The sequence below is a fragment of the Eptatretus burgeri genome, chromosome 1 (assembly GCF_056783735.1).
Source record: "Eptatretus burgeri isolate ZD-2024b chromosome 1, Ebu_testis_v1, whole genome shotgun sequence".
Taxonomy (NCBI): Eukaryota; Metazoa; Chordata; class Myxini; order Myxiniformes; family Myxinidae; genus Eptatretus; species Eptatretus burgeri.
Window position 1 is genome coordinate 75,831,227 of NC_140961.1, and position 14,140 is coordinate 75,845,366.

Sequence of the window (14,140 nt, forward strand, 5' to 3'; positions counted from 1 at the left end):
TTTGCCATGCTTGGCCTGTCATCTGCCTGCCCAAACCACTTGAGCCTCCGGGAGGGAGCTGGAATGTTTTGAGCCTGTTATGAGCCTGCACAAGTTTGCACGTGCCTCCATGAGTCTGCACAAGCTTGCACAAGATTCTACTGTTTCCCCTTTTGGACCACGAGGGTCGCAGCCATAACTGCCTGCCAAAGCACATGATATCTTACACTGCACTGACACTCCCTATATCCCCAGTTCCCCCATCCATCCTGTCCCTCATTTTGGATTGGCACAGGCCTACCTTATCTGTCAGATGGGTCTGAGGCCATAACCATGCTCCGCTCTTCTTCTCATCTTATTCTTACTGTCTACTCTTCCTGGTATGATTGTGTGGTGTGCCCGCCTTTTGTTGCACATAATTAAGATTGTAGAAGGGGAATTTATGTGCAAGGATTGATTACTTTTTCTCTGGGCCCTTTGATCTGTGTATGTGCTTGTTTTGAACACCCCTGTAAATACATGCCCTGTTGATTGTGATCTCCATCTGTGCTGCAAATAATTGTGATTGTGATTGTGAATACATGCTTCAGGCTTGGTGAACTGTGCTTTCAAACTTGCCTGGTTGTCCTTTGCCTTCATTGGTCTCACCTAATGTGCACGTTTTAGATGGTTGTACCCATCTAAAAATGGGATGATTGCACCCCACTGATTCGCTCCCTTGGTTTAGCCAACGTCCATCCCACGGTTCGCTCAAATGTAATAAGTAGACGGGTGGGCGTTGATGGTGCGGTGCCCCAGTTGAAGCGATTGGATCGATAAGTAAGGTAATGCGACTGAGGGCATCCTGCTCTATTTAATTGTCTCAACCGGCGTCCATGGTTGCTTAACAACCCGTCAGATAGTGGAGTATTCCATGGCTTGGTAGCCCCAGGGTTGGAAGTTGAGCGTCGGGTCTGAGCAACCCCCTCGTGCCTCCCGGCGTGCTCGCTCCGAAATCATAAATACACACACATACATACATACATACATACATACATACATACATACATACATACATACACACATATATACGCACATATATACACACAGTTGCAGTTGGCTGGTCATGCCAGTTGTCTGGTGGAACTCCTCAATACAACTGGAATGGTCAACCGGTTCAAAAACTCCAAACCGAATGACATTTCCACTGGTACTGATTGGGATCTCTGAGCCAGCCGAGTGCTATGCTAATTGGCACCACTTGTCTCGTCCTAATTAGGCAGAGCGAGCCTGGAGATGCGTGGCACTGTCTGGATGTGACATTAATATCTGCCACCAATCAACCCTCAACGGGCTTTCTTTAATGACCAGAAGAGGGATCATGACAAGCTAAATTCACCCCAAGAACAGGTATATTCCATTAAGCAATGGTCACAGGGAAGGAAATACATGGAAGCAATCGACATAAATGATTCAACAAACCAATACTCCTTAACTAACGACCGATAGGTACCCATGATGTCAACGATGAAACGGAGATTCATAATTGTCCTAAGTCTTAGGGCCCACAGAAACACCATGAGATATGGACAATAGGAATTCCGGAAGACAAGAAGAGTTCCTTGGGCAAACCAGGCAGTCGTGCAGGGGACTGTGGTTTGATTCCACGGCAGGGCGATGCAGGAGTGATGGGCGCAGCTTCTCCGAATATTCCCGAGAGCTCTTCCATTGCCGCTCATTCCTTTTATCCCCTTGGGATATCATGGCATTGCTGATGTGCCACGCTCCTCTCCACTCACTCACCATTGGGCACCCACTTGGTCCATGTGCGGGGCAAACCTGTCCATGGCCCTTTCACCTCGGCGGCTGCCGACTCGTACTGTCAGTGGATTTGGTGGTATCATCCAAAGGTGTTACCGTGTGACGATGTATTTTCACTCGTTGACACTGTAAACAGGCTCTGGACCAATTTCACACATCATGGTTAATGGCACACCAGACAAAACGTTGAGTTGCAAGGTGCTGCGTTGCCCTGATACCAGGGTGAGAGAGATTGTGCAGAGCATCAAATACAGCCTGTCTGAACAAATTTTCAAAAGTTGACTCAACAAGTACAGTGGGGAGAACAAGTATTTGATACACTGCCGATTTTGCAGGTTTTCCCACTTACAAAGCACGTAGAGGTCTGTAATTTTTATCATAGGTACACTTCAACTGTGAAAGACGGAATCTAAAACAAAAATCCTGAAAATCACATTGCATGATTTTTAAATAATTAATTTGCATTTTATTTGTAAAATCTCGTATCTTATCGAAATCTAAAGATTTCGGAAGTATATTGATGACTTGCGTTTCTGTTTATTTGTTTGTTTGTTTGTTTGTAGGCGCGATAACTCGAGAACGGAAGAAGCTACCAATGTCAAATTACACCACGTGATTCAGGAGGGTGATGGCTAGTGCTGATTAGATTTTGGTCAAAATCGGTCAAAGGTCAAGGTCACAGTGAGGTCAAACATCCAAAACATTCAATTTTTGATGGTTTGGTACAGAATCATCGTATAAACTTCTGGTTTGCGTCGCTACCTTCTCGAGAGACAGCTTTTATTAGACAAGGTCAGAGGTCAAGTTGACGATTTCGTAAGTACCAGTCTATGACTGCTTGTTTGTTTATTTGTTTGTAGGCACGATAACTCGAACGGAAGAAGCTACCAATGTCAAATTACACCACGTGATTCAGGAGGGTGGTGGCTAGTGCTGATTAGATTTTGGTCAAAATGCCACGGAGTCTGGTTGAAACTGCTCACACAAGGAACTGTGGTTCAGGATCAGGCCATTCGGCCCATCATGCCTCTGCTGCACCAGTCCCAGAAACCATCACCCATCCACACACAAGCTTCTAACAAGTCCTGCCAATATCCCCATACCGCTCTATCTCCAATGCATTGAGGTAACTATCCAATTCCAATTTAAGCATATCCACCCCCTCTGCTGCCACTACTTTTCTTGGGAGCTCAAACCATCACGCCACCGATTTGAATGCAGAAAATGAGTCATCACTTCCCAAGCAAATTTTTCAAAAATTTTTTTTTTTTTTAAACTAATGAAGTCGTGTTTAGTCAGTTTAACACAAAGAGCACACCACTCGTTCACATAACAGTAGTGCAAATGAAATATGGGTCATCTCTATTCTGGTTTTGTCTCAATCCCTTGCTTTAATGTTGTTACTGTAGTAGATAGTAGAAAAATCGTGCAAATTATGATACAAGCATCAAATTTGGAATTTCTGTTCTGCAGGGCTTTCTGATCAAATCTGCCCGATTGGCCATTTGAAAATCCAAATTTTGAAAAATTTGAAAAAAAGAAAGAAACTTCAAAAAAGTTTGAGGTCACAGCTGGCTGAAATTCTTGAAGCGCAAATGAACATCCCAGACAGAGAACCAAGGGGAGATGCAGTCATCATTGATGGCTCAACACTTATCAATGCCCTACCTCCACGCACTTCAAAGATATTTAATGACTATGCTAAAGCAGACATCATCCCAAAGGCGGAATCCTATGGTGCCAGGTACGAGAGGGTGGACGTAGTTTGATGTGTACAAGAAGTCAAGTCTGAAGTCCGAGGCAAGGTCGAAAAGGGGGCAAGGAATCAGAAGAAGAGTGACAGGAACCAGTAAGACCCCAAGTAACTGGAGAAGCTTTCTTCGAGATGACAGCAACAAGACTGAGCTGTTTCACTTCCTTGTGGAAAAGATGTGTGAAGCACAGACGACAAGCACAGTCATTGTCACGAAAGGAGAAGATGCCATTAGCAACACAAGGAAGTCACTGGATGCTGTCTCCATGTTGTCATGAAGAAGCTGACACTCGAATATTTGTACACGCCAGGGATGCAACGACGGATGGTAGCAAGTCCATTATCATGAAGGCTAATGACACGGACATACTAGTCATAGCAATATCTGTACTGCCATCCTTACAGGAACTCTGTCTTGAGAACATGTGGATTGCCTTGGGCCAAGGAGCCAAGGCGCGATGGATTCCAGTCCATGAGGTAGTTTCTGCAATAGGGCCTGAGAAAGCTCGAGGGATCCCATACTTCCATGCGTTCACTGGATGTGACGTCGTGTCTGCCTTCCACGGTAAAGGGAAGAAAACTGCATGGCAGACTTGGAACGTCTTGATGATGTTTCTGAAACGTTCACCAATCTCATCCAGCATCCAACATTGATTCGTGATCTTGACTTTTTTGAAGTTTTTTTTTCTTTCAAAATTTGGATTTTCAAATGGCCAATTAGGCATATTTGATTAGAATCCCTTGGAGAACAAATGTGCCAAATTTGATGCTTGTATCATCATTTGCACGATTCCTCAAAAATTGCTGTTATCTACCCCACTACTTGGAGAATTGTGTCTGTCATCTATTGGCACCTCCAGGTCTCTTCCATTTCCATTACTGAGCTTCACTTTATCCACTTTGAGACCCTGTTACCACCCTTCTGTAATTCCTCTCATTTGGCTGTGGTGAAAATGTTTGTTGTCCCATTGTAATTTTTTATTATGTCCTCACTACCCTCGCTGAAGGAGAGGGTATTGCATTTGGATCCGTTTGTCTGTGTTTGTTTAATCTGTTTGTTACTTGACGAAATCTACGATTTTGTCAAGTATGTTGGTCGGTTCAGTTTGTTTGTTTGTTTGTGTGTACGTCTCGCTCTACAGGTCGCATTTCGAGTCGGAATGTCATGGAATTTCACCAATGGACTTATTGGCCATCAGAATAGAACCCTATAACTTTTGGCATGTCAAGGTCAGGAAAAATTCCTGAAAATTGTGAAAATCCGTATCTTTTAGCATGGCCCGATTTTCAAAAATTCATGTCTCCGCCAAATCTTAACGGATTCCTTTCAAATTTGAAACACTGACGTAGGAGGGGAGTATCTTTGACTGGATTAAAAATTGGTCACATCTGTTTCGGATTGCGGAGGTGACAGGTATTTTAATTTAATTTTTTTTGTTTGTTTACCCTAAAAACTATTTTGTGGTGTTGTGGTAGAGGTGCTCCAAGGCAGACACTAGCGGGGGAACAGTTCAACCCTGCTTTATTGCACAAGCGAGAGCGTGAGCGTACGTTGCCCGTAACTCCCCTTTATTACGTACTCGATGCACTCTACAAGCCACACGACTTACAGACACCCAGGCCACAATGGCTACATGCACTCCTGTATCCCGTTCAAGCACGTGATCACTCGAACCACTCCTCCACCACGCTCCCCCACATCATGCCCTGCCCCCACAGGCCCGCTACACCACATGTTTAACCCCAAAAATACCTATTATCGCTCAATATTCTCGATGGTACGTGATCTTGTTGAATTTCGTCAAGTCCTGGCCCTATGGGCCATTTTTATTTGTTTGTTTGTTTGTTTGTTTGTTTGTTTGTTACCCTCACCAGAGGAGAGAGTATTGCATTTGGGTCTGTTTATCTATCTTCTGTTTGTTTGCCGGCGCAGAACTTTAGTGTTTTTCCCCACAACCTCTTGTCAGATTGGAATGAAAGTTTCACCATTGGAGCGACTCCTCATGTAGAACGTTTCAACGATAATTATTATGTCATTGGTCACGTGGTGTGGCTGCCATGTTGGAAAAATGGGAAAACTTTGCACCTCTATCTCTGAAACCGCACCAAAGGAAAAAATTGAAACTTGGCACATGGCAAGTACTCCTCATGGAGTTTCTTTATTTTTTTATGGGATATGTGATTTTTTAAAATGAAGTCATAGGTGCATTTGTTATGGCGTCATTGCATATGTAGAATGCAACATCTGATCAGTATAAATTTTTGAGGGTCATCTCAGGATAAAATGTTACACAGAAAAAACTTTGATTAAATCATCGGTTACATCATTACATATATGGCAGCCATATAGTCTTTTTAAAAATTATAAAAAAAAACAACCTTCAAAAATCTTCTCTAACGTGGCTGACAGATCGAGGCGAAACTTCACACGTATGCCTATCCATGAGGAACAAAAGGTTTACACAAATGATGTCACAGGTCAAGTGGTTTGGCAGCCATATTGGATTTACCCTAAAACCTACAAAAAATCCTTCTCCAGAATGTCTGGACAAATCGAGGGGAAACTTCACACAAATGTTCCCCAAGCCTTGCAGATACTAGGGTATTCACGAATAATTGATGTCTGGCAGCCATAATGGATTGAGCAAAAATCTTTAAAAATTTATTTCTCTTGAACTGCTTAATCAATTGATGTGAAACTTCACAATTATGATCTAGTAGTGATGGGAAATATATGTTTTAAATTTCAACTTGATCGGATACATGGTGTGGCAGCCATAATGATTTAATTTTTTTTAATCTGGATTCTTTTTGATTTTTTTTGAATAAGGCTCACTTGGCTGTGCCAGGATGGGTTTGAGGGTAGAGTAGTAGCAGCTGAAACGTGAATCCTATCCAGGTTCCTCCTGATTCATCTTTGCTTTTTTCTTGTTTAGGTTCCTTCTGATGACTCCAATGTAGTATTGTACTGATTTTGGTCCTCCATTTCATTTGAATTGAAGTTATTTCAATGCCATTCTGAATTCAATTGAAGAATGATAAAGGTCATGGGGCAGGGTCAGGCAGCCGATCAAAGCAGGGTTGCAACAAAGCGGGATGTCTTGGTACCCGGTCATCACTGCCAGCAGTCATAAAGTGGCAGTTCTAGTTATGTCTCTTATTCATTGCATTACACACCAGTACACAAATGGCACACAAAATACACCACACAAAATTACACAAACTGCACACAAAACAAGTCCTGGCGAGGCGAGGGTCTGCAATCTCTGCTCTTTTTTAGGTCATCTCTTCGAGCATGACCTAATAATATGGGTGTCTATGTCCTTCGATCCGTCCGTCCGTTCACAATGAAGTTGAAGCGGGAGATCTGGTCATTAGTGATCCTGATAGAGGTCGATGAGACGTACACGATGGTATGACTTTCAAGGTCACCGAAGGTCAAGGTCACGAGGCCTTTGAAGTTGCGAAAATGACGATTTTCAAATTCCATCTCCTCCGCCATTTCTCAAGTGATCTTGAATTTGATTGTGGCATATGAATCTATGGGACAATATCTAAATTTGGTCAGGCCAGATTTTCGATATTCACTTTCGTTTTCGTGTCACGTGACTTCAAAATTGGCAAAAAATGCGAAAATGACGATTTTCAAAATATATCTCCTACATTTCTCAAGTGATCTTGAATTTGATTGTGGCATATGAATGTATGGGACAATATCTAAATTTGGTCAGGACGGATTTTCGAATTTCGCTTTCGTTTTCGCGTCACGTGACTTCAAAGTTTGCAAAAACTGCCCTACCTTCAGGAGGCTATATATTCTCTACTGGGTATGGTAAAAGTTAGTGAATGGTGTCATTGCATAGCAGCTGACCTTGTATATTTATACATTTTTCCACCGAAGGTGCAAAAGTTTCAAAACCCGAAATGTAAACGTCGGCATTTATTTTCAAAATATAAAAAATGTATCGTGCGCGCGCCAAAATGCCGAGTCATCTTTAACCAAACTGCGCAGTTGAGACGCGCAGTAGTCTTCGGTCATAACTGAACATTGAGAACTTGTGGTATTATAGAGATGACCGTCACCCCCACACGGGGGTAATTTTTCTTGTTTTATATTGTTATGGGTCGGGGTTCAAGTGTGGACGGGGTCCACGGGGAAGTTGCTGGATCTTCCGCTCGACCTCTAACCCTGAGGCTGCTGGCCACGGACAACTCCATGGCCTGATGGGTTGTTAAGCAACCGCAGACGCCGGTTGGGATAATTAGATCCAAAACAGGGTCTGCCTATTACATTGTGTTAACCTTAGTTGAGGTCATTAGGTCACCAACAGGTATCTCCCTCAACATGCACCCAACTACTTTTTACGGCTGAGTGGAACCATGAGTGCATTGTTGGTTAATCAGCAAAACCAATCAGTGAGCTGGACAGATCGAGGGGAAACATCCCCTCGATGAGGGAGGCAAAAACATCCCGCCGATCGGCTATGAACATGCTTTGTCAGATCAATGAAAGAAAGGAAATAAACGCGGAAGATTTGAAAGATAAAAACTATTTATTTACATACACACACAAGCAAGCAATCATCATACATGTGTTTACAAGCAGCAGCTATCTTTATTTACACCGGCAGACAATAAACAAGCAAATAAAGTTAAAGATAAAGACACGAAAGAGCAGACTTACCCCAATACGTACTCCCCTTATACAGATTTACTGAGACAACAGACAGGCACCATCATTCAAGCTGAGGACAAGAAGAGATTAGAAAGAAGCAGAGCAGAGTGTGGGGATGACTTGTCCCTTACCTCACACAACCAAGCGGGGTTGCATCAGGTCAAATATTGTAGGGGGGAGGGGTTGGTGGTGGAGTATTGGTGTTGTGTCAGAAGCATCTGGTGTGAGTGTATATGGAGCTGAGACACCCCTGGGACTGCACCACACACTTGGCTCATGGGTCACTTGCCTCTGGCCCTGGCACGACTTGCCCCTGCACCTCATATCCCAGAGCAGGTGGGTCCAGGGCGACATGCACTCCAACGCGGCAGACAATCTTCCAACCAGGCAGTTTGAGATGTGCTCGGTCCTCTAGTGCATCGACAAACAGCCCCTGGGGCATCAACAGCAGTAGCGAACGGAGCAGAGTCCTGGCCTTTTTATAAGTTGCCAAGCGGGGCATGGTTTCGAGAGAGCAGTCGTCACGTGAGCATCTTTCCGATTGGTGCATGTCTGACAAGGGCAGGTGCAGTGATCGGGCTGTAGAAAAATCACTGCGTTATGATGTTCAGACAGCGATGCGAGCCCCCGCCCTGCCCCTTGTGCATCCAGCAGTGAGAGAGTGCCCTCACTCCCTCCCTCGCGCACAAACATTCATTTGTATTATGCGTGTGTTTGAGAAGTGTTGGCGTGCGTGACAAATGTAGGAGTGCAAGAAAGGAAGAATGTGAGAAGGTAATTTAGTACCGGTCTGGAGGATTAATTGTCTATGATGAGGGACTGATGAACAGATGGTTGGTGGCGAATAATAAAATAGGGAAGATTCGGAAGGGTGGTGGTGAGCGAGATCGATAGAGACTGACCGAAGGACGAGAAAAAAAACCAACTGTGAGGTTTAAGGAAAGACCGACGGGATGAACGAGACATTGTTGAATTGAGGTTTGGTGAAGCGGATTGTTAGTGGATTGAGATTAAAAGCGGGTAGAGAAGGGGAAGATCATACCGGGGATACACAGACTAACCTCAATGCATTTATCCCCTGCCCCCCCCCCCCACCAAAGCTCTGGACAAGGGCAAAGGTCTACTGACCATCTAAACTCATGAAATAACTCATTTTGGGGAACCCCATGTGTACATGAATGCTGTCCCTCGGGGTACATTTGTAAAACTGAAACAATATGTTAATATATTGCCCCCTCTTCCATGATGCATGTCGAAAAGGTGAATCAACCCTTGAAGTGGAAACGTAAAAATAAATGTGAAGAATGATTCTTTAGTAAATTAAATAAAGTAAGAAGCGATTGAGCTGGAAAGCAAGTTATGAAATATATTTGAAGCTTTTTATGTTTTTTTTAATTTTCATTTTTGTTCTGGTGAATCATTCTCTTTCTTTGTTATTCAGTACTGCTTTTTTTTTCCAGGATTATTCCTTGTTCAACCTTGCTTGGATACGTACAAACGTGTGGATGTTCGAACAAGAGCCATTGAAATCCCATTCCATGAGGTTAGTGTTTGCACACGCCACTCATGTTGCTCAGTTCCTCGTCCCTCCATGAAATAACTATGGATGTATGGGGATGTTGTTTGTCGACTTCATAATTAAAGATTATAATGTCCTACTGCACTGAGTAAGACAAAAATTTGTATTTCTGACACTAGAAACATCCGCTGTGTATGGGAGCATCCATGTGGGTGGGGGGAGGCATGTTCTTATTGAGCCTCCCCTGACAGGATATCCTATAGGATAGGGGGAGGCTTATACCTGTTGTGGGGTTTGTTTCTACAATTGGTGACTCCAGTTTAAATGGTACCTCAGAGTTTATTGGGCCACTAGAAGTACTAAACTACCATTTTTGTTTATTTCCTTACCTTTTTTTTCTGTCAATGTCTGAGCTGTATCTCTGAGCCGGCTGGGACTTTCGGAATTAAATTTTGTATAAATAATGGGAATACAAAGTATGCGGGGTTGACTTTTTGATCCTGACCTAATTTTAAAGGTGATGACCTAATTATAGACAAACATTTTTCACCAGAACGCGACAAAGGTTCGTCTGATTGATTAAAAGCGAAATTACCCTCTCCAGATAGCCCGAGTAAGATGCATGTATGCTTAATTCACATCATATACCTCCAAGTTAAAGGTCAATGTCAAATGGCATTCTGAAAAAAACAAAAAGCTGTTTTTTTTTTTGTTTTTTTTTGCTGTGTTGCCCAATATATGCTGACAATGCGGAATCCCAAAGACTGCTTGGCCTTCCAAGATATTCTTGCAACATGAAGGTGAAGATCAGTGCGTACCTGCACTGATGCTGTGCACCTGATGTTTGAATAGTATCCTTGACCTACTTATTTTTGAATTGTGACTCATTAAGTAAAAACACCTTTTTGCTCATAAATTGATTACTTTTCCTCCAATTTTCATGACGTTGAGTTTTATGGATAGAATGTAGATGGGGGCACATTTTCTTAATTTACACTCTATCCATAAATGTTGAAGGTCAAGGTGATATGGATGGCAGTCTGAAAATAATATGGCTATCATTGGATCACAGATGCAGAGGGAGGCTTACCTTTAGCGATCGCTTTGTGATCACAAATATCTAGTCCTTATTATTATTGCCAATTCTTACTAGTACTATTGGTTCACGAGCACCAGCCAGAGTGACCACTATATTGGGTAGTCGATGTAGTCGAAAAAAAATTTTTGTTGAGATTTTTCGACCCTTATCAGTATTTCCGTTGATATGTTTGTCTGTTGGGTCGTCGATCCAGTCGAAAAAAAAAAAAAAACAATTTTTTGATATACCCATTATCAGTATTTCCGTCTATGTTTGTCTGTCTGCTGGGTAGTCGATTAAGTCGGAAAAAAAAAAAATTTTCAAAAAAAAAAAAATTTGGAAATTTGTTCTACCCTTATCAGTATTTCCGCCGATATGTTGGGTATAGTAGTCGATGTTGTCGGAAAAAAAAAAAATTTTCAAAAACTTTTTTTTTTGTTCTACCCTTATTATCAGTATTTAAAATGCCTATTTCAGTTAATACAATGGCGATTTCGATGAAACTTGGTTGGTAGGTTCATACCATGACCGAGTTGTGTGCAAATGAGAACCGTTGCTATGGACACTACCGTTGCCTAGCAACCGGACTTTGAAATTTTTGAAGAATCATAAAAAACTTATTTTTTTTCGAAAATCGGGCCACGAGCGACTGTGGGCAGTACATTCAGCCATATTGTCAAAAACTTCAAGCCGGATCCTATGAAAACTGTCGGAGAAGATAGACTTTGAATGAACCCTGGTCGAAAACAATTTAAAAAATGAAGTTCGTTATATCTCAGAGACGATGAGTCAGATATACATGAAACTGGTATGGTAGGTTCATGGTATGTCCTAGTTATGTGTGAGAGAACCGTTGCTATGGACCCCTCTGTTGCCTAGCAATGGCCGAAAAACCTCCAAATGTGGGGGTATTTTATCGAAAAAATCTGCAGCATTAACCCTTGAAGCTGGAATCATGAATTTTCTTGTGCTTAATCCTCAGGTCATTCCCCCATCGAACGGGCCCATCACATCAGGTTCTATTGGGTCGTCGACTACCCATGTCCGCCTACCGACTTGGGTAGTCGATGGAGTCGAAAAAAAAAATTCAAATTTTTTTTTTTGACATTTGCTCTACCCTTATTATCAGTATTTAAAATGGCGATTTCAGTTAATGTAATGGCAATTTCGATGAAACTTGGTTGGTAGGTTCAGAGCATGACGTCGTGTGCAAATGAAAACCGTTGCTATGGACACCACCGTTGCCAAGCAACGGGACTTTGAAATTTTAGAAAAATCATAAAAAAAATTAATTTTTTCAAAAATCGGGCCACGAAGGACTGTGGGCAGTACATTCAGCCATATTGTCAAAAATTTCCAGCCGAATCCTATGAAAACTGTCGGAGAAGATAGACTTTGAACGCTGGTCGAAAACAATAAAAACGAAGTTCGTTATATCTCAGAGACAATGGGTCAGATATACATGAAACTGGTATGGTAGGTTCGTGGTATGTCCTAGTTATGTGTGAGAAATAACCGTTGCGATGGACCCCTCCGTTGCCAAGCAACGGCCGAAAACCCTCTAAATGTGGGGGTATTTTAACGAAAAAACAATCTGCAGCATTAACCCTTGATGCAAGAATCATGAATTTTCTTGTGCTTAATCCTCAGGACATTCCCCATCGCGTCAGGTTCTATTGGGTAGTCGACTACCCATGTCCGCCTACCAGCTTGTTTGTCTGTCTGTCCCTCTGTTTGGTCCAGTCCTCCGTTAATACAATGGCCATTTCGATGAAACTGGGTTGGTAGGTTCATACCATGACCTAGTTGTGTGCAAATGAGAACCGTTGCTGCAGACACCACCGTTGCCAAGCAACGGGAGTTTGAAATTTTTGAAAAATCACAAAAAATTAATTTTTTCAAAAATCGGGCCACGAGCAACTGTGGGCAGTACATTCAGCCATATTGTCAAAAAATTCCAGCCGGATCCTATGAAAACTGTCGGAGAAGATAGACTTTGAATGAACCCTGGTCGAAAACAATAAAAAAAACGAAGTTCGTTATATCTCAGAGACGATGAGTCAGATATACATGAAACTGGTATGGTAGGTTCATGGTATGTTCTCGTCATGTGTGAGAGAACCGTTGATATGGACCCCTCCGTTGCCGAGCAACGGCCGACTACCCATGTCCGCCTTCCGGCTTGTTTGTCTGTCTGTCCCTCTGTTCGGTCCAGTCCTCCATTAATACAATGGCGATTTCGATGAAACTTGCTTGGTAGGTTCATACCATGACCTAGTTGTGTGCAAATGAGAACCGTTTCTATGGACACCTCCGTTGCCTTGCAACGGGACTTTGACATTTTTGAAAAATCATAAAAAATTTATTTTTTCAAAAATCAGGCCACGAGCGACTGTGGGCAGTACATTCAGCCGTATTGTCAAAAACTTCCAGCCGGATCCTATGAAAACTGTCGGAGAAGATAGACTTTGAATGAACCCTGGTCGAAAACAATAAAAAAACGAAGTTCATGATATCTCAGAGACGATGAGTCAGATATACATGAAACTGGTATGGTAGGTTCATGGTATGTGCTAGTTATGTGTGAGAAAGAACCGTTGCTATGGACCCCTCCGTTGCCTAGCAACGGCTGAAAAACCTCAATGTGGGGGTATTTTAACGAAAAAACAATCTACAGCATTAACCCTTGAAGCTGGAATCATGAATTTTCTTGTGCTTAATCCTCAGGTCATTTCCCATCGAACGGGCCCATCGCGTGAGGTTCTATTGGGTAGTCGACTACCCATGTCCGCCTTCCGGCTTGTTGGGTAGTCGATCTCGCCGAAAAAATTTCAAATTTTTTTTTGAGATTTGTTCTACCCTTATTATCAGTATTTATAATGGTGATTTCAGTTAATACAATGGCGATTTGGATGAAACTTGGTTGGTAGGTTCATACCATGACCGAGTTGTGTAAAAATGAGAACCGTTGCTATGGACACCACTGTTGCCTAGCAACGGGACTTGTAAATTTGTGAAAAATCATAAAAAAATTATTATTTCGAAAATCAAAAATCGGGCCACGAGTGACTGTGGGCAGTACATTCAGCCATATTGTCACAGATTTCCAACTGCATCTTGTGAAAACTGTCGGAGAAGATAGACTTTGAATGAACGCTGGTCGAAAACAATAAAAAACGAAGTTCGTTATATCTCAGAGATTATGAGTCAGATATATTTGAAACTGGTATGGTAGGTTCATGGTATGTCCGAGTTATGTGTGAGAAAACCTTTGCTATGGACCCCTCCGTTACTTAGCAACGGCCGAAAAACCTCTAAATGTGGGGGTATTTTAAC

The 14,140-nt window shown here is 42.4% G+C and overlaps 1 protein-coding gene across 2 annotated transcripts in view; it reads left to right on the top strand.

The window, feature by feature from the left end:
* Window positions 1-14,140, top strand: part of LOC147034778 (band 7 protein AGAP004871-like) — a 46,817-nt gene that overhangs the window by 9,707 nt on the left and 22,970 nt on the right. For both annotated transcript variants that reach the window (XM_085888767.1, XM_085888774.1), the window contains exon 4: window positions 9,668-9,750. In XM_085888767.1, coding sequence (XP_085744893.1) covers window positions 9,668-9,750 — 83 coding nt within the window. The remainder of the gene's footprint in view (window positions 1-9,667; window positions 9,751-14,140) is intronic.